The 27,323-nt window shown below is 40.7% G+C and overlaps 1 protein-coding gene across 1 annotated transcript in view; it reads right to left on the bottom strand.

The window, feature by feature from the left end:
• The window catches only part of LOC124804737 (protein arginine N-methyltransferase 1), a 114,243-nt gene that overhangs the window by 81,512 nt on the left and 5,408 nt on the right, over positions 1-27,323 (bottom strand). Inside the window, exon 2 of the mRNA XM_047265032.1 lies at positions 17,263-17,583. Within this exon, the coding sequence (XP_047120988.1) occupies positions 17,263-17,583 (321 nt within the window). The remainder of the gene's footprint in view (positions 1-17,262; positions 17,584-27,323) is intronic.

The raw sequence follows: 27,323 nt of genomic DNA on the forward strand, positions 1-27,323 counted from the left end.
TGCTTAGCTCTGCCTTTTGTCGTTGCAGAGTTTTAAATTCCTAAAGTTGTGGTATTCTTTTTGAATCACCCTGTACAATGCCTAATTAACCTATGCAAACCCAATGATACATAGCCAGAAAAACAACAAAAACTACAAATACTCTACTACTTTCTAGATCGCAAAGCATACGGTACTTCATACCGTACTCTATCTTCCTGGTTTTCTCTGTGCTTAGCGCCTCTCTTCACTCTCTCTTTCTTCCTGTGACACACCTGGAATCACATCCAGGTAACCCTTGAATGGCCGTAATCGCCCAATGTGTACTATCGTCGTTTTAGTTAGCAGCGGAAGCTTAACATTAATGGGAGATGTGGTTTCAACAACTTGGTATGGCCCTTGATACCTTGTGAGGAACTTCTTTGTTTTCCCTTTTTGCGTATAGAGGCTGGACAGCATTATCCGTTGCCCCACTTTATACTGCGGTAAACTTCCTTTCCGCTTTACTGTGTCTTTCTGCCTTTCCAAAGCCAATGTATTTGCCTTTTGTACCCATTTTCAAACATCCTGAATTGTCCTTGCGAATTGACATACAGATTCATCAGTCCTTTCTTTCTGTAGCTTCACTAAATCAAATGGTGATGCCATTTTTCACCCGCACACTACCTCATATGGAGACAAACCAGTATTTGTTTAGACTTTTGCATTGTGTGCGCACACAATATGCTTCAAACACTCGTCCCACCGATGGTGATGAGAATCCACATAAAAACTCAACATCTTCCCGGTTGTTCTGCGTACCCGTTCTGTCCTTCCATTGGTCTGCGGATGCAACGCACTCATCCTCACCTTCTTTATGTTCAACAATTTACACAGCTCCTTCATTAAATCCGACATGAAGTTGGCCCCTTGGTCAGTAATTATTGTCTCTGGTACACTAAACTTCAGAATCCAGTTGTCCACTTACGTTTGTGCGACCATTGCTGCTTGTTGCTTTGGCATTGCCACCATCTCCACATACCTCGAACAATGGTCTATTATTGTCAGAACGAATCTGTTCCCTGATGGTGTTCGCCTAAAAGGTCGTAAGGCATCAATCCCCAGCAAAGGAAATGGACATGTTGCTTCCGGTAATCATAGTAGCTGTATCTGTTTCCGACTCAAGTCTGCTCTCTGTGCACATGGTACACAATTCTTGAAATACTGATCCATGTGTCCTTTACTTCCTCTCCGCCAATACCTGGCCGTCACTCTCCTATTTGTCGCTCTACACCCTCCATGACCGGATAACACATGATCATGTGCTTCCTTTAAAACCTCATCTCTCAGCTTCGCTGGCACTACTATCCTTGGCCCTAACTTCATTTCTCTGCACAGAAGACCATTGTACATATTGAACTGTGGCTGTGTTCGATACAATTTACAATCATTGTCCACGTCCTGTAATTTTTGCCATACTGCTAGGTCATAACCTATGACTTCTACTTTTGCCAACTTCCTACTTAGTGCACCCACATTACCGTGCCTCTTCCCAGGCTTGTGCACCACCTCGTAGTCGAATTCACTAACCCTCACAGCCCATCTAGCAAGTCTAGTGGACGGATCCTTCAACCCTAACAACCACTTAAATGCATCATGATCTGTCACTACCCGAAATCTTCTCCCATATAAATAACATTTAAAATAAGTGATACCATAGATTACGCTAAGCATCTCCCACTCAGTTGTTGAGTGATTCCTCTTGCTGCATTCAACTGCCTAGACACATAGGCTACAGGATGTTCTTTCCCATTAATTTCCTGACTAAGAACACACCCTAATACTTGATTCGATGCATCACAATCTAGTATAAACTCCTTTCCAAAATCTAGAAACACAAGAACCGGACTTTATGTCAACACTTCTTTCAGTTTGTCAAACGCTTTCTGACACTCTTCTGTCCACTCAAATTTCACACCCTTCCTTAACAATCGTGTCAACAGCTGTGCTAAATCTGCAAAACCCTTCACAAACTTTCGATAGAAATTGCAAATTCTGATGAATGACTGCACTGCCATAACTGTTTTTGGTTCCCAAAAATCCCTTACAGCCTGTTCCAACCTCTGATCTGTTCGCACTCTGTCATTACTGATAATATGACCCAAACATTTTACTTCTTCTAATGCGAAATGACACTTCTCCAGGCTCAACGTCAAACGAGCTGCTCTTAACCTCATAAAGACTTCCCTCAACCGCTGTCTATGTTGCTCCATACTACTTGAAAACACCATAATGTCATCCAAATAGACCAGACACTGCTGTGGTTTCAAGCCCCTGAAGACACTGTCCAGCAACCTCTGAAACATTGCCGGAGCATTTTTCAAACCTAATGGCATTCTAATGTACTGGTAATGGCCTCCAGGTGTACAGAAAGCAGTTTTTGGACGATCCTCTGGGGCCACCTCTAACTGATGATAACCACTTGTCAAATCCATCATAGAAAAGTACTGGCACTGTTGTAAGTGATCCAAAGTCTCCGATATGTTTGGAATGGGATATGCGTCCATTACTGTCTTATTATTGAGGTATCGGTAGTCACAACAGAAGCTTTATTACTTAGTTGCATCCGTAGATGTTTTAGGCACAACAACAATGCCCACTTCCCAACAACTATTACTATGCTCTATAATAGTGTCTGCAAGCTGCTGATCAATGAAATCCTCCACAATCGGCTGCAAATACCTCGGTATTCTGTATGGTTTACGGTAAACAGGTGCTTCATTCCCTGTGTTGAACTAATGGAGTTGCTGGTAATGGCCCTTGTGGAAAAAACAAATCCTTAAATCCCCACAAATATTCTTCCATATGCTCTCTTTCTCCTCCTTTCAAATGCTTAATTTTGTTACGCAATGCAGTTCTATTGGCAGTTAGTGGTTGATCACTTCACCTACCTCTCGAACACCAGTCTTCGTCATCTGGCACATCCAAATTTGATACTAAAACTCCTTTCCTCAAATTCGCATGTACAGCATGTACAGCCCGCTGTTCCCCTCTCCTGTATGCGTACAACACTATGTTTCACAAAACAACCCGGTGGAACCAAAACTTCATTATCCTTCAATCGTTCAATAACACACAATGTACCCACAGGTAGATTTGACTCCACATTTACCCAAAGTGACTTCCCGGTGCCACTAGATGCACACTCATGCGAATTAAGACTTAATTCTAATGTACGTGGTTCAATTGCTTTGTTCATTACGCTGAACGCCCCTCGCAACAGCTCTGCATTGACAACAGTTTCCCCTAGCGAAAATAACATTCCACCAAGTTCCACAGTTCGTTGTCCAACATCAATTTTGGCATGATGTTGATGCAAGAAATCTACATCTAGGATCATGTCGTAGCCCTTGCTTACCCGTGGTACCACCTCCATGAATGCATTAAATCGGACTTTTCCTATGCGAAAGTCAACTGTCACAGACCCCCGTCAACTGTCACCAACCCCAACGGCGTGACCTCCTTATCCCCCACTCCATGCACCTATAACTTGATTGGTCTAATTTCCTTCATCCCATTGTATTCTTTGTAGCCACTGACACTTGCGCCCCTGTGTCCAACAAAATCTTAAACTTTTTAGTTCCTATGGATCCTACCATTGAACATTCCACCTCTGCATACGTATTTGTAGCATTGAAATTAAAACGGGAGCTCCCTTAGGTGGGTCATGAGCCCCCTCTGCCATTTAACGCTTGTCCACCTCTCCTACTCCATTTCTCCATTCTCCACACTGCTGATTTCCACTCCTTCCTCTATTCCTTGGTGACTGGTGCATTATCTCTGTACATGTCACATACAACAACACTTATAACATTTTATACCCACTGCAAATACTGTTTGCTTCTTGCGTACCCCTGTTGTCACGTCTATTTCCTCACACTGAATTGCAAGCTGAATGGCCGAATACAAATCTTTTGGAGTCCCTTCACGCACCTTCCGTGACATATGCACCGGTAACCCTCTCAAGTGCCCTTTGCTCAGCCTCCTGCAACAGAACACTATTCGCTTCATCGCTCTGACCCAACTCGTAAGTATACTCATTAATTTCCCTTATCCCATCCGCAAATTTCTCCACCATCTCCCCTTGTCTCTTTGTCATTGTACTTAACCTCTCCCTGAAGTACCGAGCACTATTCTGTTTCTTGTACCTTTGTAAAAGCCCTTCCTTTAACTGTAAACTGTCCTGCCTTCCTTAAGGCCTCACAACACCTCACATATGTTTTCACTTCACCCGTTAATCTAATCTTGGCTATATGTAACAACTGCTCATCAGACCAACCATTCATCACCACTGAAGTCTCCAAGTCCTCCACAAATGAACGCACATCCTCAGATACCTTGCCAGAAAACAGAATAATCAGACTTGCAGCAGCTGGATCAATCTCCTGCACCCTAGGCAACGACTGATCAGATGCGGTTTCCCGCTCACTTCTAGATGTTAATTCATTTCTCAACTGTGTATTGTCTGCTGTCAATTGTGCTACTTTTTCCAACAAAATCCGCACCATTTCTGGTTCCGACACACCTTGCGTCCTTGACTATGCCACTGTCTTGCTTTCGTACCCAGTTAGCCCCGAAACAAAACGATTAAGTACAAGAATAATCTGACTGCCTACAGCTCCGTATCATCAAACTCGGTATCATCATAAACCAATACAAAAGTAATCACATGCCACAAAAAAAAAAAAAAAAAAAAAAAATCTTGCTGCCCTAAATACACTAACACTTACTGACAACAAAAAATACTATGCCCACACAAAACATCTACAATGTGGCTTTTGGCCGGCCTGCTGAGTTCCAATGAAGTCAGGATGGCTGTGCCAGCAGCTGAGTCAGCGGTCACCGTCCCCGTTGACTCCGCGCTGCTCCGCCGGGAGCTATAGGCCAGCCCTGCTGCTGCTTCTTCCTCGCTGGCATAGCTGAGAACGCGGTGGCAACGACCGCCCGCAATCTGGCGTCCGAATCTGCAGCCCTTGCCTCGGAAGTCTCAGGCATGTGTCGGGAGCTGAGACGACTGCCCGCGGTAGCGAGCTGAAGAGTGGCCCGCCCTGGCTGGCTGCAGACCCCGCGTCGGCCTCAGAGGGTCGAACCAACAACCTGCCGCAGACTGGGACGCTGGCGCCCCATCTGTTGCTGCGTGTAGCCCGGCGGTGTGACATGCCTCATCGTCCAGGAGAGCTGCCACACTTGAATGAATCTCATTAGAAATCGGTACCTATTTATACTCGGCTGTGTGCCTCTGTTTTGTCAAGTGTGCTGCTTCGTGTCACATTTGCATAACACTTAGGTTGGCCAGAGGCCCTCTTCTGCCTGTAACTTGCGCCATGGAAACTGCTGTGTGCACCCTTTCCGGCAATTCTATACCCCTGTGGGCCCTATTTGCCTTCGCAACTGCTGGTATGCGTAACTCACTGCAATCCGGTCCACTCCTGGCTGTGATGACTTGCTCTCGGAATATCACATAAAACTAACTTTCCCTATCCTAAATGGTGGTGCCACTACAAAGGCAACAACAGCCACAACATTTCTCCTACAATCTCCATAAATTATGATCATTTCAATTTTTTCCTCTGTGGTAGCAACATTCATCATCCACTTGCATGTCTGTTCTCCAAACGATACGTAAGTGTGCAGGCGATAAACACTGTACAAGTATTGTAATGTCTGGAGCCACTATCTCTTCTACAAATACACGATATGTGGGCTCCAGCTGCAGTGTATTGCCTTTTATGATATGTTGTAGTTCACCACACAGCCACAGTGGCATGTCGAGTTGGAGGAAACAACATTGCGAGTAGTGTTTCCAATTAGAAGTTATTAAGTACTGGCCTGTCCTACCCTCGCAGCACGGACATTCAAGGACCATTGCTTAGCATGTCGTAAATTACAATTGTGTATTCATTTTTATTCCTCCAAAGATGGTGAAACAAAGAAAATGCTTCAGGCAAAACGTATGTAGATTTTGCCATAGAATTATAATCTGCAATAAAAAATGGGGGCTCCCATTGAAGATTTCACAGTTGCCCCTCACCACCCACTATATATATTTTACTCAATTTAAAACACAAGTTATGAACAAATCCAAGTTGCTCCAAGAGTCAAAAGTTCAATTTTTTTTATGCTTTTGTGCATTCATTACTTAATAATCTTTTGCCAGAAGAACATGAAAAAACTTCTGTGTTACTATTTATGAATACTACATACATACTTAATTTCAAATAAATCCAAGAATGTCAGGTTGAAAACCATACTTCCATTTGTTGATTTTACATGTAATGACCCATTTGGCAAAAATATAATACGAAATTTGGCAAAAAACACTAGATATTGCAAAAGAAAAACCACTCTGGCAAAAAAGAACAGTTAATTTGGCTATAAAATAAAACTGTTTTTTCCTGACTCTAGCTGTAACAATTATCATATCAAAATTATTCACAGCAATGCAAATGTTAATCCCAGTTTTAAGTAATATGCGAATGCCAAATACCGAACGACATGTTTACATTCATCACATAATATGTACTACAGAAGAAAAGAATGACACTGAGCAGTAATATTACAGATTTCATGGTAAACACCAATACTTCACTTTATCAAATTTCTTTTTACAAAAGAGAGTTACAGAGAACCACTAATAACAATCTCACTATTCGTCTTACTGATTTCAACTGCATACATACATATTCCATAGTGGTAGCACTGGAATAGGGAAGATGTGAATAGCAATGAAACACAATTGCAGGATGAAGCATGTATTTACATCTACAGCTATACTCTGCAAACCCCCATGAAATGCATGGCAGAGGGTACATCCCATTGTACCAGTTGTTAGGGTTTCTTCCCATTCCATTCATGTATGGGGTGTAGAAAGAACGATTCTGTGAATGCCTCTGTGCATGCTGTAATTATTCTAAACTTGTCATGATCCCTAAGTGAGTGATATGTAGCAGGTTGCATTATATCCCTAAAGTCATCATTTAAGCCAGTTTTTTAAACCTTGTTAGTAGATTTTCTCAAGATAGTTTATGTCTGTCTTCAAGAGTCTGCCAGTTTAGTTTCTCACTGTGACACGCTCCCACGGGTCAAACAAACCTGTGACCACTCATGGTGACCTCCTCTGTATATGTTCAATATCCCCTTTAATTTCTACAGGGTGTTTCAAAAATGACCGGTATATCTGAAACGGCAATAAAAACTAAACGAGCAGCGATAGAAATACACCGTTTGTTGCAATATGCTTGGGACAACAGTACATTTTCAGGCAGACAAACTTTCGAAATTACAGTAGTTACAATTTTCAACAACAGATGGCGCTGCGGTCTGGGAAACTCTATAGTATGATATTTTCCACATATCCACCATGCGTAGCAATAATATGGCGTAGTCTCTGAATGAAATTACCCGAAACCTTTGACAACGTGTCTGGCGGAATGGCTTCACATGCAGATGAGATGTACTGCTTCAGCTGTTCAATTGTTTCTGGATTCTGGCGGTACACCTGGTCTTTCAAGTGTCCCCACAGAAAGAAGTCACAGGGGTTCATGTCTGGCGAATAGGGAGGCCAATCCACGCCGCCTCCTGTATGTTTCGGATAGCCCAAAGCAGTCATATGATCATCGAAATATTCATTCAGGAAATTAAAGACGTCGGCCGTGCGATGTGGCCGGGCACCATCTTGCATAAACCACGAGGTGTTCGCAGTGTCGTCTAAGGCAGTTTGTACCGCCACAAATTCACGAAGAATGTCCAGATAGCGTGATGCAGCAATTGTTTCGGATCTGAAAAATGGGCCAATGATTCCTTTGGAAGAAATGGCGGCCCAGACCAGTACTTTTTGAGGATGCAGGGACGATGGGACTGCAACATGGGGCTTTTCGGTTCCCCATATGCGCCAGTTCTGTTTATTGACGAAGCCGTCCAGGTAAAAATAAGCTTCGTCAGTAAACCAAATGCTGCCCACATGCATATCGCCGTCATCAATCCTGTGCACTATATCGTTAGCGAATGTCTCTCGTGCAGCAATGGTAGCGCGCTGAGGGGTTGCCGCGTTTGAATTTTGTATGGATAGAGGTGTAAACTCTGGCGCATGAGACGATACATGGACGTTGGCGTCATTTGGACCGCAGCTGCAACACGGCGAACGGAAACCCGAGGCCGCTGTTGGATCACCTGCTACACTAGCTGCGCGTTGCCCTCTGTGGTTGCCGTACGCGGTCGCCCTACCTTTCCAGCTTCATCCGCCACATTCCCAGTCCATTGAAATTTTTCAAACAGATCCTTTATTGTATCGCTTTTCGGTCCTTTGGTTACATTAAACCTCCGTTTAAAACTTCGTCTTGTTGCAACAACACTGTGTTCTAGGCGGTGGAATTCCAACACCAGAAAAATCCTCTGTTCTAAGGAATAAACCATGTTGTCTACAGCACACGTGCACGTTGTGAACAGCACACGCTTACAGCAGAAAGACGACGTACAGAATGGCGCACCCACAGACCGCGTTGTCTTCTATATCTTTCACATCACTTGCAGCGCCATCTGTTGTTGAAAATTGTAACTACTGTAATTTCGAAAGTTTGTCTGCCTGAAAATGTACTGTTGTCCCAAGCATATTGCAACAAACGGTGTATTTCTATCGCTGCTCGTTTAGTTTTTATTGCCGTTTCAAATATACCGGTCATTTTTGAAACACCCTGTATGTCCCACACACTTTAACAGTATTCTAGAATAAGTGATTTGCAAGTAATCTCCTTTGTAGATTGATTGCATACCCCAGTATTCTACACACACACACACACACACACACACACACACACACACACACACACACACACACACACACCAAAGTCTATCACTTACTTTATCCATGACTGAGCCTATGTTGTTATTATATTTTATATCAGTACGAAGTGTTACACCCACGTATTTGTATGAGTTGGCAGATTTCAACTGTGCCTCACTGATATTATAGGATGCTACATTTCTTTCCATTTTGTGAAGTGCACAATTTTACATATCTGAACATTTAAAGCAAGTTGCCAATCTTTGCACTAGCTTGACATCTTATCTAGATATAACTGAATACTTACGCAGATTCTTTCAGACAGTACTTCAATACAGATAATTGATCCTCTGCAAAAAGTCTGAAGTTAAAATTAGTATTGCCTGCAAGGTCATTAGTATACAACATGAACAGCATGGGTCCCAAAGCGCTTCCCTGGGACACAACCGTCGTTACTTCTACATCTGACAATGACTCTCCATCCAAGGTAACATGCTGCGCCCTCTTTACCAAAACATCCTCAATCCACATCATGAATTTTGCTTGATATCCCATGTGATTGTACTTTTGACAATAGGTGTAGATGTGATACTGAGCCAAATGCTCTTTGGAAATCAATAAATACTGCAGCCACTTAACTGCCTCGATGAAAAGCTTTCAGTTTGTCATGCGAGAAAAGCGCAATTTGGGTTTTACATGATTGATGAGGAGGACAGTCTGCATAAGAATTTGTTTTAAGATTCTACAACAAACTGATGTCAAAGATACTGATGGTACTTTTGTGGATACTTCTACTAACCTTCTTGTCTTCTTCCAACTACTGGGTGCTATTGTTTGAGGGACCTACAACAGATTACAGTTAGAAGACAGGCTAACTCAGCTGCAAATTCAGTATAGAATCTGACAGTGATTCCACTGGCCTGCAGAACTTCTCAGTTCTAATGATTTCAACCATTTCTCAATACCACTGACACTAACGCATGTTTCACTTATCTTTTCAGTGGTACAAAGATTAAATTGGGGCAATTCTTGAAGGTTTTCATTTGTAAAGGAACATATGAATACGGAGTTCAGCATTTCAGCCTATACTTTGCTGCCCTCAATTTCACTTCCTGTCTTATCTGCTAGGACTGCACACTAACTTTGGTGCCACTAACAGCCTTTACATACAAGCAAATTTTTTGGGGGGTTTTGTGAAAGATCCATTTGACGACATTCTGCTATGGTAGCCCTTAAAGGTTTCACAAATTGCTCTCCTGACAGCCAAACACGTTTCTTTCAGCTTCCCTCTATCTGTAGTTCTAGGGGGTATTCTATGCAAAGTAGGATACACTCATGATTTTTAAAAGCTTAAAAATTTGGTACCTTTTTATATTGTTTGACAAAGCTGGACTTTTTATTGCATGGTAGCAATGGTTTGTTGCCCATTATTGCTTTCACTCCACAATTTGTAGCCATTTTTAAGGTGGGATTCCTTTGACGCATGCGGCAGCCGTTGTGCGTCTGACGTAGTGTGGCTGACGCATAGCTGGCGATTCCTATAGAGCAGTGGCCGCACAGTCGTTGGTTGCTCTGCTGGGTCTGTGCCGAAAGGATGGTTTGGCGCGATTTGTTATTTTATCTAATATTAGAAGACGTTGAAGATGAAGAAATTCAGCTTCAGCTATGTATGCTGAAACACATCCAATGTCGGGTCATATGGGAAAGAAGGCGACAGTGGAATTTTTGATAAAAGTAATATCGGGAAAATGTTTTGAAGTGGTAAGAGGTTTCCTCCACCAACTAAGCTGCCGGATTCGGGCATAGTAGTGCCATATATTTTTGTAGGTGACAAGGCATTTCGATTACATCCAAACATGATGAAACCTTTCTCTCCTCGAGTTGCTAGTACTGACCAAAAAAAAGCTATTTTTAACTACCGTCTTTCACGAGCTCGTAGAGTTCTGAAAATGCCTTCACTCTGTTAAGTCAACTATTTCGCATATTTTATTCTCCGATCAGTCTGAAGCCAGAAACGACTGATAATTTGAGTATTGTTGCTTGCTGTTTACACAATTTACTTAGAGATGCATCCTTAGAGAAAAATAACGAGCTCATTTAGAATTAAACAGAAGTGAACCACTACCTACTGAAAATCTTGAAGCATTAGCAAGGAGTGGCAGTTATGCAGATGCTGACGGATTTTCTGTGCATGATTCATTTACAGAATACTTCAACAGTGGTGTAGGTGCAGGGATGACACCTTGGCAAAGTGGTCACGTTAGCAGAACTAAGTAGGCTTTGAGCTCCCTAGCATTACTGAATTACCTTTAAAAAATTGTATGCACATTACAATAAATTGAACTTTTCTGACATACATCAGGTTTTGGTATTCATTTTGTGTACACTTCATTATTATCATAATAATAACTGAATATTATGTGGGACGATGCTACTTATTCTCGTTTATTACAATATCCATTATTTGCCTGACAACTAAGTAACAAACATTATGAAGAAACAGAAAGTATATAATACTTTTCTTACTTGTTTTTTCCACTTATTCTGCTATCTCTGTCCAAGCATTATCCTTCACAGTTTGGTCCTTGTATACTGGTAACGATACATCGTAGATACAAGAAAATTTAGAAACCATTTCTACCAGTTTCTCATCTTCCACCACCATGAACAGTACTTTTCCCTCAGACATGCTGTCATGTTCTCCTTTGCAGCTGTGTCTAGACTGCTCTCAGACCGGCTGAGCCGCAGCCGCACGCGGCAGTAGTGTCAGCCGCATGCAGCTGATGCAACAAGGGACACAGTCCCGTTTAACACCATCTATAGCAGTACAGTATGGCAGACGCACAACGGCGGCCGCATGAGTCAGACGCTGCATATGAATCCCACCTTTATAAGGCTATATGTTTTTCATATTGATGAGAGTGTGAATTATTGGAGATTCTGGACCTTCATTTCAGCTCACTGGCAGGTGAGAATTAGTATATCATTATCTTTATTAACAGTTACAGTATTGCATAAACAATATAAGATAGAAGTAGGTAAATTAAGGGTTAGTATAAAAATACCTATAATACAACAGCATGAAATTTCATGTAACCTGAGAGCCAACTTCAACCAATATTGTAAAAACTGAAAATTAAATGTGTAACATTGAGTGATGTAATCTGAGTCACAGTTATATTTTTTTTAAGGTTAAAAGAAGAGGATGCCCTTAACAGCAGCAGAATGACAGAAAAGGAGGAGGGAAAAGTTAAAGAGTGAAAGAAAATACCAATAATTTAAGAAGAAGCATCTGCAAGAAGCTATAAAAAGTCAACAGAAGCATCAGTAGAGGTTTCAACGAAGCCTATAAAATTGATGACCTGGAAATTGTGAATTTATCATGGTATGTTTGGAAGATGGAAGACAATGGCTCAAAAATTATTAAAGTCAAACAAGAACCGCACTCATGATGGAAATATATTGGATCTAATGGCAACTTTGAGGTTGATGGCGAAACTGGTAACAGTGACCATGATGCAGGTGTGGCAACAATGATTACCGAAGAACAAATGACAACTAAAACAAGCAGAAATATATATGTTCAGTATGCTAGATAAACAATCAGTAGTGTCATATCTGAATGAGAAACTTGGAACTTTCAGCACAGGGCAGGGGCATGTAGAGGAACTATGGTTCAAGTTTAAAAGAATAGTTGACCAAGCACTTGATAAATATGTACCCAGTAGAACAGTTCATAATGGTTAGGGAACTCCATGGTATACAGTCACTCTAAAGAAACCGAGATTACTGCATAAAAGGTGCAAGACAAAGCATAGGGCCACAGAAGCTGAAAGAAAAGCATTTGGCTGTCAAGAGAGCAATGAGTGAAGCCTTTTAATGACTACTGTAACAGAATACTGTTGCATGATCTTTCACAGAACTCAAAGAAATTCTCGTAGTATGTAAAGGCTGTTAGTGGCATCAAAGTTAGTGTCCAGTCCCTGGCACATGAGACAGGAACTGAACTTGAGGGTAGCAAAGCAAAAGCCAAAATGCTTAACTCCATTTTCAAACGTTCCTTTACAAAGGCACACCCAGGAGAATTGCCCCAATTTAATCCTTGTATCACTGGAAAGATGAATGAAAAAGTATCAGCGTAAGTGGTGTTGAAAAACAGCTGAAATCATTAAAACTGAACAAAGCTACAGGCCCCGATGGAATCCCTTTCAGATGCTACACTGAATTTGTAGCTGAGTTAGCCCCTCGTCTAACTAAGATCTACCGAAGATCCCTAGAATGAAAAATCGTGCCAAGTTCTTGGAAAAAAGTGCAGGTCACACCTGCCTACAAGAAGCATAGCAGAAGTGATCCACAAAACTACCGTCCAATATTCTTCACATCTATTTGTAGTAGAATCTTACAATATATTCTGAGCTCAAACATCAAGAGGTATCTTCAACAGAATGACCTTCTCAGTGCCATCCAGCATAGATTTCAAAAACATCAACCATGAGAAATACAACTCACACTTTTCTCACGTGACACTGAAAGCTTTGGATCACGGCAACCTGGTAGGAGGAGTATTTCTTGATTTCCAAAAAGCATTTGACTCAGTATTACACCTAAGCTTATTGTTAAAAGTATGATCACATGGAATATCAAGTGAAATTTGTGCCTGGATTGGTGACTTTTTGGTGGGGAGGACACAGCATGTTATCATGGATGGAGAGCCATCTTCAGATGTAGAAGTAACTTTCATTTTGAGAGTGGGCCTAGGAAGTGTGTTGGGGATCTTGCTGTTCATACTATATATTAATGACCTTGCACACAATGTTAATAGTAAAATCAGACTTTTTGCAGATGATGCAGTTATCTATAATGAAGTACTATCTGAAAGAAGGTGCATGAATATTCAGTTGGATGTTAATAAAATTTCAACCTAACACAGAGATTTGGAACTTGCTTTAAATGTTCAAAAATATAAAATTTTGCACTTCACAAAACAAAACAAAAAAATGTAGTATCCTATGACTATAATACCAATGAGTCACTGTCGGAATCGGCCAACTCGTAAAAAGACCTGGGTGTAACACTTTGTGGGAATATGAAATGCAATGATCACATAGGTTTAGTCGTGGGTAAAGCAGGTGGTGGACTTCGGTTTATTGGTGGAATACTGGGAAGTGCAATCAGTCTGCAAAGGGGATTGTTTACAAATCACCCGTTGACTGGTTCTAGAATATTGCTCAAGTGCGTGGGACCCTTACCACACAGAACTAACAGGGGATATTGAGCGTATACAGAGAAGGGCAGCACGAATGGTCACAGGTTTGTGTAATCTTTGGGAGAGTGTTACAGAGATACTGAAGGAACTGAACTGGAAGACTCTTGCAGATAGACGTAAACTATCTCGAGAAAGTCTACTAACAAAGTTTCAAGAATGAGCTTTAAATGATTACTCTAGGACTATACTAAAACCCCCTACGTACATCTCATATAGGGATCGTGAGGATAAGATTAGAATACTTACTGCATGCACAGAGGCATTGAAACAATCACTCTTCCCATGCTCCATGCATGAATGGAACAGGAAGAGAACCTAATAACTGGTAAAGGGGACGTACCCTCTGCCATGCACCTCACGGTGGTTTGCAGAGTATTACATGTAGATGTAGAAGAAGGCACTACCACTCTTATACAAAGGGCGCTCAGTCTGTGTCTTACTATCAGAAAAAGGAAATGGTTCTGAGCCATGATTCTAAGGAGTTTGCATCGCGGCATATTGATTTTGCTGAAAATTACACTTGCGTTTATCAACATGAGGTGCAAAATGCACGTTGAGCACAAACACAAGTTAGTATTTTCATGGTATCACTGTGGCATTCTGATTCTCATCACCCAAGTGGTGTTGTTTCAGACAAGTTAACCCATTCCAAGGATACTGTGATTGTATACATTAGCAAGGTATTGTCAAATGTACCTCAAAATGTGAAGGTAATTTCAATCTGGTCAGACAGGCCTGCCACGCAATTTAAAAACAAATATATTACTGCTACTGTATCTCAACTTCAATTGCTCCACAATGTGGAAATCTATTGGAACTTTTTTGCTACATCCCACGGTAAAGAAGCCATAGATGGAATTGGTGCTGTTGCAAAACGGCAAATGTGGAATGCACTAAAAAAGTGAAAATTCACAGTAGGTGATGTATCAACTTTTGCTCAGCTACAAGTACCACTACTACACAAGCTTTTCATATGTCTACTGATGAAATTCAAGAAACCAATGTGAAACTTAATCTGGCTCAAATATTTTCTTTGGAATAATCAGTACCACACAGGAATCATCAGTACCACACATAAAAAGAATACACTACTTTCACTACAAGAAAGGAGTACTACAAACATATCTGCTGTCTCCAAAGAATTTCCCTACTGCAGATCATCACACTGAAGAAACTATAGAAAGTGTGAAAAATTGGAGACTGGTACAAAGAAGAACATGATGGCAAATTCTATGCCGAATAAGTATGTGCAGTTTTTGGAAAATCTTACCTAATATGCAATGGAGCATGCTGGTCACTATTGGAAATTGCCTGCAACATGTGATGAAACTCTGTTCACACAGGACAAAATTATAAAGTAAATCAATCCATCTGATGTTGTCAGTGCAAGAGGACACTTTCAGTTATCTGACTTTTAACTTAATTTACAGTTTATTTTCCCAGATGTCATGCCCTTCTAATTTTTCGTAGTGTTTAAAAAGTGAAATGTTAATGTTAAGTTTATCTTATTTGGTAAATAATGTCACATTTTCATTTCTCTGCTAACAGGCAAAAGTTTTTCCAACAATAAGTAGTAACTAGTAACATGAACCACAGAACATTGAATCACACACTTTTTCATTATATTACAATATTTTACATGGTATGAATATTTTTAGAAATCTGTAACTGTGTCATCTGAATGCCAACCTAATATGTATTTTCTGTGATAAAAACCAGATCCATACTGCTAATAGTCTCACACTTTTGACATAACAAGTACATTAGAAATAGAATGTCCCAAATTTGTAATGTGAATCACAATATAAATTACATACTTTTTCTTTAATTTTAATGCCCTTCCCTGTTTAAATATTAATTCAAGATCTTTGCCTGAATAGCATAATACATAATGATGATTTAAAAAAGAAAATATATGTCTACAGATTGATAAAAAGTCAGCATAATAAAAAAACTGATTTAAAAATGTAACATGAGTCACCATGACATCTCCCCTAGGCTTTGTTTTACATCGGTTGTGAAGTTGTCTCTGTTCCTTTACCAGTTTCTTTACAGTGACTGTATACAAAGGAGGGTCCCTCCCATCGTGACCTGGTCTACTGGGTACAGATCTACCCACTGCATTGTCAGTTTAAAATAATAACTTGAATTGTAGTTCTTCTACATGCTATTGCCCTGTGGTGAAAGTTTCAAGTTCTTCGCCGAGATATGACACTACTGATTTTTATCTAGTTTATTGAAAATACTTCCGCTTGTTTTAGTTTTATTTTGGTAATAATTGCTGCCACAACTGCATGGTCACTCATACTAGTTTCGGTGTGGGCATCCTCAAAAAGGTCAGGACTATTTGAAGATGTGTGCGGAAAAATGGGCTAAATCTCAAACGTAAAAACTTAGAGATAAGGGTTGTCACTTGTTGCTGGGTATAGGAACTATCAAAATTGACATTGATCTCACCCCTAAATATCCTAATGAGATATTTAGGGGTGAGACGAATGTGAATTTTGATAGTTCCTGCAGCCAGCAACACATGGCAACAATTATCTCTCAGCTTTTACATTTGAGCACTAGTCCATTTTTCCATGCATGACTTCATTTGTTGCCACTGATCCAGTACATTTCCACCATTAGTGGGACACTGAGCTATCTGTTCTAGGCAGTTTCCAGAAAATGCATTTAGTAATGTTTCATAGGATGCCCTATCGTGCCGACAACTAACAAAATATTAACTTTTTCCCAGTTGACTGTTGGATGATTAAAGTCTCCACCAATGATTATAGTAGAAAGGGGGGGGGGGGGGGGGAACTAATTGTACAAGCAAACTGAGGTTTTCTCTACAGTTTTCAGTTAACAAGATGAGCCCAGTGGGTAACAGAAGGATCCAATTACAATTCTGTGCCTGCCCCTGACATTTGGTAAGATTGGACCTATTAAAAATGTGACCTCAAGTACTTAGTGGCAGTGATGCCCTAAACACAAGAAGGAATGTAGAATATTTAAATGATCTGTTGGAATTAGTATCATGAAACACAGCCCTATTCAGGAAGTGTTCCTTCTGAAAAAGGTATGCCCTTGCTTTCATCCTAGTTATGGACAATCTCATCTGGGTAGTTATAGCTGGGATTTACAGTTAACAGTGGAATGATGCAACTTGACATTTTTACAAATTATACAAAAAAAGTTATAAATTCCACATTACCTATCATTAAGAATGTATCATCTTCTAACACTGGTTTTAGAAATCTGTCATCATTCCACACCCGGTCTGATAACTGCATCACTTCATTAGCCTCAATTTTATTCGTACGGATGTAATTAATCAGTTTTATGTAATCATAACAATCCATGTTGAATTTTGCTCTTAAATATGAAATATCAAAATTATGTTTTTCCTTCAAATGAATAAGGCTTTCTGATATGTTGACACAGTCAGAACAAAACAGACATTTTGCATCTGTCTTTTCTTCTATGTCATTTTCATTGTAACCCTCTGACTCATCTGAAGAGAGATCCGGAACATCTGAAATAGCCAAAAGTTGAAAACACATATAAGAAATTGGCAATGAAGTTGTAAAAATGTGTACAATAAAAATATAAAAATGAATCCCCTGCCACCCCTCACACGCACGCGCGTTTAGACACACACACAAATATATTAAAGAAAAAAAATTAACACAAAAAATTAACACTTTAAATTATCCAGAAAAATTTAACACTTTAAATTATTAATTCAGAAGATTACAAAGAAAAATTGAAGATAACGTGAGCAGCAAGGGTTAGTTTCAATTCAGGAAACGAAATGGAACCCAAAATACTATTAGATGTTTGGAGATGGAAGAAGAAAGAATGCTGGAAGCTAACAGCTCATCTGTTGTACTGAGTCGGAGAAAATTTAAGACTGAATGGATTGGAATATCATTATGAAGTCCTCTGTGTGTAATGGAAGGGCAGGCATTATCTGATCACAAGTATCCTTACTTGGCACACAAAGTGTAGGGAGTTAAAAAGAATTGGGTACATTGGTCAAGTAGCTCATCATAAGCCTGTAGTCATGCTAAAAGTAATGCTTGAGGTGATGTAAAGAGTGATGCCACAGGACAGTGGATAACTGGAAATGAGTGATTTGGAGTCATGAATCATACTGCACCCTGTAGCAACCTGAGGGAAAAGACTGAATTTGGCAAATGCCTGAAGAACATTACCTGCCATATGTGCAGTACCCCAGTAAAATATGGAGGTGGTGTTCAGGATGTGGGGGTGTTTTTCATGATGAGAGTGTAGCTTCCTTACTTTGCTTATGCAAAAACTAAATGCAAAAGGATATGAACACATTTTACAGCATTCAGTACTGCATATAGTAGGCGACCCATTCGGAGATGATGATTGCTTGCTTTAGCTTGAAAATGCAAGCTGTCATAGAACAGCATGTGGGGCAATAGTTTGTGGACAATAAAATTCCTGAACTGGACTGGCCTGCACAGTTCCACAAACTGAACCTAAGAGAACATATTTTGGAAGAGTTAGAAATGTAAACTTTGCTCCAGACCCCAGTGTCCAACAGCACTAACTTCTCTGGTTTTGGCTCTTCGGGAAGAATGGGCTGCCATTCCACCTCGGCCATTAAGACACCTCACTGAAAGTGACCCCAACAGGGTTCAAGCCACCATAAAGGCAAAGAGTGGACACACTTCATATTAATGTCCACTAATAGGTGACCAGATACTTTTGATCAGACAGTGTAACTTAAGACATAAAGGAACTAGACACATGACCGAAAGTTGTAAGTATTGGTGATATAGAAATAGACAAAACAGATAATGGAAGAAGTGTTAGACCAGGGTGCTGTTTGCCACCAACTGAAAAAATATAAGGAAAAGCAACAGGCATAACAGTAGGAGGAGAAAAAATGAAGACAATTATATGTACACAGATCTTCAAGCACATTTGGCTGAACCAGAAAAGGAATTACAATTTATCAAGGAAGTATCATAAAACTGGGAAAAAGAGTAAAGAATGTGGATGGATGCATGAAAGACCAAACTGATGAGAATTTTGCAGAATGAAGGTTCCATGAAATCTCGCTAGAAGGAAATACCTTGGAAAATTTAAAAACATTAAGTGATGTAAAATGTAACCAGTGTGGAGGAAATATGAAGTAGAATATCTATAGATATAAAACTTCTGATGACGTGAAAGATCTTTGACTGCAAAAATAATTCAGATAGAATTAAGAATTACCTAGAGAGTACTATCACACAGCAATGAACCCTGGGCAGAATGAAAAAGAAAAATACTTCAATAGTTTTCAAATGTAATGGTGAAAAACAACACTGAAAGTGCAACAGACTGACAAATGGAGAAGTACTTCTAAGAAAAGGAGAGGTAAAAAACTAGTGGAGAGGACAAGAATAAAGAAGACACCTTGGCTGGAACATATACTGTGAAAATTTGCCTGCAATGAAGACTCGCTAAGGAAATATTTCGGCAAAGAGAAGAATGGAACAAAGAACAGAGTCAGCAGTTATGCTAGCCACTATTACTGTTGCTTTTTACTGGCAAGCTGCACAGGACATTCAATGATAAAGTGGACATCACAGGGGCACTTAATCACTTATGGTGGGCAGCCATTTGGACCACCTGAGGGATTTGAACTGCCCATGGGATCTGGTACCTGACCTAGTATTAGGAAAGTTGCAAGCTAATGAAATAGTCACAGGAGTGCAACAACTTGGTGACCCGGGTGAACGGAAGCTCCAGAAGCAACCCGGAAGACAGATGTAACATATTTCTTCAATAATTACTTTAGTGGTGCCTAGGAGAAATTGCCTGTTGCACCGGAAAAGACCACACACTTGTTAAAAGGGAACCTATTATGAAATCAAGCAAAATATCTATAAAGAGAAAGTCCATCACCAGATCCTCTTCCCTGGGCGAGTGACAAAATTGTAGTGCACATACAGATGAAATAAACAAGGGAGACAGGATCACAATGAACAAAATTATTACCTTAGCCAGTTATGATTATACACTACCATGCAAACAATAATAATGTATCATAATGCTATCCTAACTGTGATCATGGTATATTGTATGAGTGTTGGGTGCACTGATGTCTGCCCATAACACCAGCACGGGTTAACAGAGCACAGTGCAGAATACTTCTTCAGTTGATGGGAGCTTTTCGTACGGTGCCAGTTCAGGCATCGCATGTCCATTCACAGTCAGATCCTCCATAATAAGTGGCAGGAACTATCGGATGATGCCCAAACAGCAAGGCATACCTATGGTTTTCTCCCAAAACAGAGTCCAGGAGTGAGGTACCTGAATTCTTCAAAAGGCCTGACACATTTCTGCAGGGGTCAGGAGCCTCACAACACCCACTGGCATCTAATCGGTTGAAGAGAAACCTCTTAATGTGGCTGTTGTGAAAAAGGCACACCGTAACATACTATATATGGGGTAGCCCACTTATGCCGATGTTGCTGATATGATCAGGAGCAACTGAATTGGCATGAAAGACTTGATATAAAGGAAATACTCCGGTGAGACAGAACAGCAGATCATGGACAATATTGCAGACACTATTACAAGGAATGTTTCTGTACATGTTACCTATCAGTCAATCCCCATCCACTGCACTACAGGATATTGTGACAGATGATCAAGAAGCAATGCAGCAATGACAGCTGAGGTAAACGGCTGCTGTAGATCAACAGCAAAACCCTCATGCACGGAGATCATAACAACACTAGAGTGGAAATGCAGCCATGTGCCATGACTCATCACCTACAACCCGGGTGATGTGGACCAGCTTGTGGTTACACTTCTCACTGGCAGCAACAATGCTCCCTCAGAGCACAGGAGTTGTCCCTCACAAACAGGGAGCTCCATACAACAGAAGAGGTAGATGCAGCCACAACACCCTCAGCAGCACACAAGGACCAGGGAGCAATGGAGTGCATTGTGGAATGTGGCACACAATAACTCATTTTATAAAAGTAGTAGATATAGTTAGATTTTTTAGTAGCTGCTATTTTTATTAATGGTAGAATTTGTTATGGTAATGGGAAGTAGTACTGTGTTGGATATAGTAATGTATACTGTACAATTAGCTGCTGATATACAGAAAACATCAGTTATTGATAGTAATAATTTTTATAAGACTTGGCAGCTGAACTTCCCCGAATGGGGCCTCTTGGCCAACGATGTCGTACGCTCATTTGTAGGATTGAATACAGCCTGTGTTTAAGTGACAGGTAACAGGCTAAAGTGTAACAAATAAGTACATAAATTTCTTGTCAGTTGCTGTAGTAAAATTTTGAAGTCATGTGAAGCAGAAATGTTTTGCATCTACACTAGTGCACAAAGTTCCCAGGGCTGAAAAGTCACCTCCTAAATGAACCAAGTTAACATAAAATAATTGTCTCGAGTATATAATGTGCGAATGTGCAAGTAACTTTACTGCAATACGTAAGCAGTAAACTTGGTTAAAAAGTGGTAAGGTTTAATATGAGAATGTGTCTAGGTTACTTGAGCTACAAATGTCTCATTCCTTCTCCAGAAACTTAACATTTCACTGAATAATATAAGACTGAATAAATATAAGAATTTAATCATGCTCAACATCTCTTCTCTCATTGTGGCATGCAAGAACCTGCTGATGAACTTTGTTATCACATCCATAACTAACAAAAACAGGACATAAAATTAATTCTCCAACCATAAACAACACATTGCACTAATAATTCCAAATACAAATATGAATCTATTACCCACAAATGCCAACTACACGCTGAAATAACTAACCAACAAACTACCACAAACTCTTCTACTATTATTCTCACTTACGGTACTCAAGGACTTCAGTGAATTACTCACCAACAATTTAGAAACAAACATTCCATACTAAACACCACCACTGCATACTCCATCACTTCCTCTAAATACATGGTCCATTTCAAATATGCCACCAACCACATTGTCACACATGATCCATTTCAAATATGCCACACAACAACGTCACGCAGGAAAACACAATCATGTCACAGGTCAAAGAAAGTGGGTGGTGCTGCAAACTTCAGTTGACCCCGCCTATCTTTTTTTTTTTAAGTTTACTACAATAATAATGTGAAGTTGATTACAAATAAGGACTAATTAACATTTTTTCAGAGAGTCTTTGAACTAGTCATTTAAGCTGTGACAGAATGGGACAAGTTACAGTAAAGTAATTTGAAAGTTAAAATTTGAAGTAGCTGCTTCTTTGCCTATATAATTTTCCATAGAATTTATTAATTATGAAACAAACTTGGACTAAAAATATAATTAGAATCTATGACAATATTATGAAAAGGATAGACTGCTATTCACCACACAGTGGAAATTCCTGGAGGGAAGGCGACATCCTTTACGAGAAACACCATTGAGAAAATTTAAAGAACCAGCATTTGAAGTTCACTGCTGAACAATTCTACTGTCACCAACATACATTGCGCTTAAGGACCACAAAAATAAGATACGAGAAATTAGGGCTCATATGGAGGCACACAGGCAGTCGGTTCTGCGTCACTCTACCTGCGAGGGAAACAGGAAAGGAAACGACAAGCAGTGGTATAAGGTACCCTTCGCTACCCACCATACCATGGTCTGAATTAGGCAAATACACACACACACACACACACACACACACACACACACACACACACGAACACTGTCTCTGGAATAATTAGTCTGGCTTTGGCAGCCAGAGAGAGAGAGAGAGAGAGAGAGAGAGAGAGAGAGAGAGAGAGAGAGATTTTGCTTAATTCAGAAGAAGGCTTTATGTCCAAAAACTTACTTGTTTTTGAGAGGTTCCATGCCCTCTTTTGCATGTCTCCTCTATTTTCATCAAATTTATTAATGTTATATGCCATTGCACGGTAGTAACAGACCGAATAAGGTTATTGTAATGAGAGTATTTGTACTGAGAGATCAAAGAATACTTTTCACTTGATTCCTAAACATGTTGTTTTACTTCTCTGGGTGGCCTGTGCAAGGTGAGCATTGGAGGACGTGGCACACTGCGTTTCCAATTGGGGGCTGCACTTCCCTGAATTCTGAGGGGTTCGTACAATAGGCTTAAGCGCCTGGCAGAACGACTGACGTCGGTCGAGTTCCGCCTATTGTGTGCAGGGCGAAACTACCTGTGAGACATCTGAGTGTCGCCACAGTTTATGTGTTTACTGTTCCAGCACGTCCGGAATGAAGATTCCTGGCACCGACTGACTGCATTGTCCTCTTGATCTGAGAATTCTTGTGGGCTGTGCCCTGCTGGGTGTGAGTGTCTGGCACCAGATGGCCGGTGGTCTCGGCAGGTTGTTTTCATAGCCGGTCAAACGGCAAGTTCAGTGCCCTCAGCTGAAAAGCAGAGGCATGACTGATCAACTTAAACTGAGGCTAGTTGAAGTCATAAAGCCCTGCTCGAAATTGGAGGGAACAGTCACTACTGGCGCGAATGATGCTCTAAGACAGTGTGGGGGAATTTTGGAATCTGAACTGAATGCTGATTCGCAGTTTTCAAACAGAGTAGGGAGTAGGGCAATGTTGGCTTCGCTCTTGCGTTGCGCGGGCAGGGGATTCGAAATCTGATCTTCCTCGGAGTCGGATGGTCTTGCAACTTGGTCGCTCGTTTTCAGAAGAACTTAGAATTCTCGGACAGCCTTTGAGGCCAGGGTTCGACACAGAGTTGCTGCATGGCAGCTCTCATTACTAATTGCGATACTGCTATATAGTCGGGAGATTAATATTTGATTCATTAGGACCTCCAGTCATTATCGTCAGTCTATTGCATCACAGAGTGTAGGAGCCCCTTGTTCTCGAGCCAACTCTTATTCTCATAATATTTCAATATACCCTATCCTTTAACCTACTGTGTGTGTGTGTGTGTGTGTGTGTGTGTGTGTGTGTGTGTGTGTGTGTGTGTTTCGAAAATCATGTTCATTTATGTTCTGAAATATAATAAATCTCTTTGTGCTATTTAATCCGCATATCATTTCGTAGATATAGGCAGAATCCCATTTCCTGTTTTTTATTATGATAAAGTTCTCTCTTTTGAGTAGATTACGATTTTTATTAAATTATTGTGAGTGAGCACTCCTTATTTTACCAACTAGCAGGGTCCACCATCATTTCCTTCCATTACCATTGTGCGGATAATTAATTAGCTGGTAGATAAGGAGGAGGTCAAGTGCATGTCTCGTTCTCCCGCCAAGATTTGATTGATAACATTTCCTGATCAAAGAAAAACACCATAATTAATTTTCTTTGCTGTAATTAGATTTCGGAATAGAAATATTTTGCGACACGCATGTAATAACCATTGATTTTGTTCATTTATTTAGTAATTTCATGTTGTTTTATTTTGTATGTGTTGGTTGTGTGTGGGTTCTGTACCACATCACATTCCGTTGAAACTGACAGTTTGTATTATTTTGTGTGTGTTGGTTGTGTGGGTTCTGTACCACATGACATTCCGTTGAAACTGACAGTGTTGCTTCAGCGTTGAAATTATTTTGGAGGGGTTGTTTTATCGACATTTGTACTTGTGGGTTAAATTCTTTTTTTTAATGGTAGGAGTCAATTAGTGCAATTTTTGTGTCAAGTGTTACAAGGGGTTTTCGCTGTTATATTTTTGTTGTTGTTGACGTTCTGTGAATGAATGTTCACTAGTAGCAGGGCACGACTGTTGTTGAACACATCTCAAATAAACAGACTGCAAACAATGGAGCAGGATCGGGTAGCAACATAGTTGAGCCAGATGAAGAATTGTTGAGTTTTCCTACAGGACGGGAGGTGTGACACAGATGTTAGACACGAATTGGTGGCAGACCGACAACAGGAGGTTCTTAATGGTGAAATCAGTGAGAAAGAAGGGGGGGGAGTAGAAGTGAAAAGGCATGTGGAGGCACTTGTTTATATAAATAAGAACACAAATGAGAAAATACTGAGGAAATTTCAGTCTCGACAGTATAACAGTGCTCAAGTGTCTAGAGTAAAATCACCAATTGGTGAAGACAGGCCTAGTCAGCCGAAGGATTTATTATTAGAGATTTTGGGGGTGGTAAAGGACAGAAAGCACAGCCTAGAAAAGAGAATGGATGAAGTAGAGAATAAGGTACTTGGGATTGTAAACGAAGTGAAGAGTGAAATAGCGTATGTCGGCAAGACGAGTGTCGAGGCGAAGAAAAATTCTGTTGAAGCCAAGAAGGAAGCAGCGTTAGCATGAGTTGAAGCAGCTGGCGCCAAAAAAAATGGCAAATGTTGCAAATAACTGTGCAAGAATCACTAGGCGAATTGGACACGTCAATGCGTTAGGAATTGATGCAATAAAAGCCCAGGGGAAGGAAGCACTTGCGAGCACAAAGCAAAAGCTGGAAAGCGTTGAAGAATGCATCGTGGGTACCACCCAAAGTGTGAAAGTCTAGAAGAACATGTAGCATGCCTGGAACATGAAGTACAAATTGGTACACCACGTCCAGTGGCGATGACTAGCGGACATAGAAGTGTGGCGCCGGACGGCGGCCCACCGTGCACAGGGTCGGCACAAGGTAATGGACTACGAAGCGCACACAACAGACCAGAGAGCGCACAGATGCAAAATTACAGCCCGACCACAACAACCAACACTCAGTTCCAGTATCATTATGGGGCAGAACTATGTGGTCACAGCACGCAACAAGAGATGTCAGCTCGCATCGAACAGACGGGCGCGTTCGATACTAGAACCAACAGAAAGGTGCAAGAGGGACCAGAGTTTGATTACAAGCACTTTTTATCGGTCCTCAAATTCCAAACTTTCCAGGAAAATGGAGGCTCAATTCACCCAAAAATTTGGCTGTCACAGTTTTTTAACATGCTACCATATCTTGGCCACTGACAGCAAAATTAGAACTTATCTGCGAGCACACTGAGGGCACGACATCTGAGAAAATGTGCAGTGTTGCAGGTACATGCCGAATGTACCAAGAATTCACCGACGCGTTTCTCGGAACATATTGGTTGCGCGAAATGCAAGACCGAATAAAACAAGAAATCATTTTGTGTCCAGATCTGGAGGCATCAGGATAAAAGAGCCCCACGAAGCTCTTTGAGGCTTTAATTAAAAAGAATCAGTTTCTTGATGTGCCACATAGTGATGCTGAAATAATTAAGTTCTGTTTCACGAAACTGCCAAGCAGCTCTGCTTGTAGGAAAGTGCGGATCGAATATTGAAAAATTCAAAAGCCTTCTGTGCGAGTTGGAGCTAATTTTTAAAAAGAAGTGGCACATGATCAAAGGAAAGGGCAATATAACCATTACAATGGCGACTTTCGTGGAGCACCGTGCAATAACAACGACAGGAGGAATGAGCATGATGGAACATCCTGGAGGCAGGACTATGGAAGACAAAATTCAGGATGACAGAGTAACTTGCAGAGACAAAACGATACCCGCAAGTACGACATGAGCTGGTGGCGCAGAGATTCAGATGAACAGCGCGAGGAGTCAATCGAAACACATGGTCCTAACGCGAGTTCCAATCACCGAAACAGAGAAGGAGGGCAAGATTGAAGCCAGGACCGGGCGGATTGGGCTCGAGGAAAATCCGCACAAATACACGGACAGAGTCATTTACATATGTTGAAATGTAAGGAGCATGAGAATGAAGTTTTCGTATAGAAAGTAAAGTGTTACCTGTGTGTGAAACAAAACGGAAACATTTGTAAAACAGACTTGGTTAGAAAACATATTTCTGTTGTGTACCTATTAGACATTAAGTGTGGTAATTTGTTTTTATTTATATTCTTTAACACGTACATATGTAGCCTGTAGGGGCTACGAAGCCACATAAGATCCTTGCGCAATCTTGGTTAATTCCGAAAACAAAGTGTCGGTCTAACTCACTTTTCCGGACTTCCCGTCATATTGTGGGGCCACCACTCTTCCGAGTAAGTGGTAACACAGACTCGATCTTCATGTGTGTTTTGTCTTTCCACCATACCTATTACTGTGTCTTTGTTGAGGAAGAGCTACTGGATGCATATCGACATTGTTCTGGGCACAACTTACAGCGTTGCACCATTTATTTGTTTTTGCGATATTTGTCACTGGTGTCATGGGCACACAACTGCAGTGTTGCACCTATTTTCAGTGAGACATTCCCCCCCCCCGTTGGCGTGTTGGGCACGCCACAGTGCGTTGTACCATACTCTTAGGGTTTGGAGGCGGATATACAAACATGGCCAT

This window comes from Schistocerca piceifrons, chromosome 7 (genome assembly GCF_021461385.2).
Source record: "Schistocerca piceifrons isolate TAMUIC-IGC-003096 chromosome 7, iqSchPice1.1, whole genome shotgun sequence".
NCBI classification, from domain to species: Eukaryota; Metazoa; Arthropoda; class Insecta; order Orthoptera; family Acrididae; genus Schistocerca; species Schistocerca piceifrons.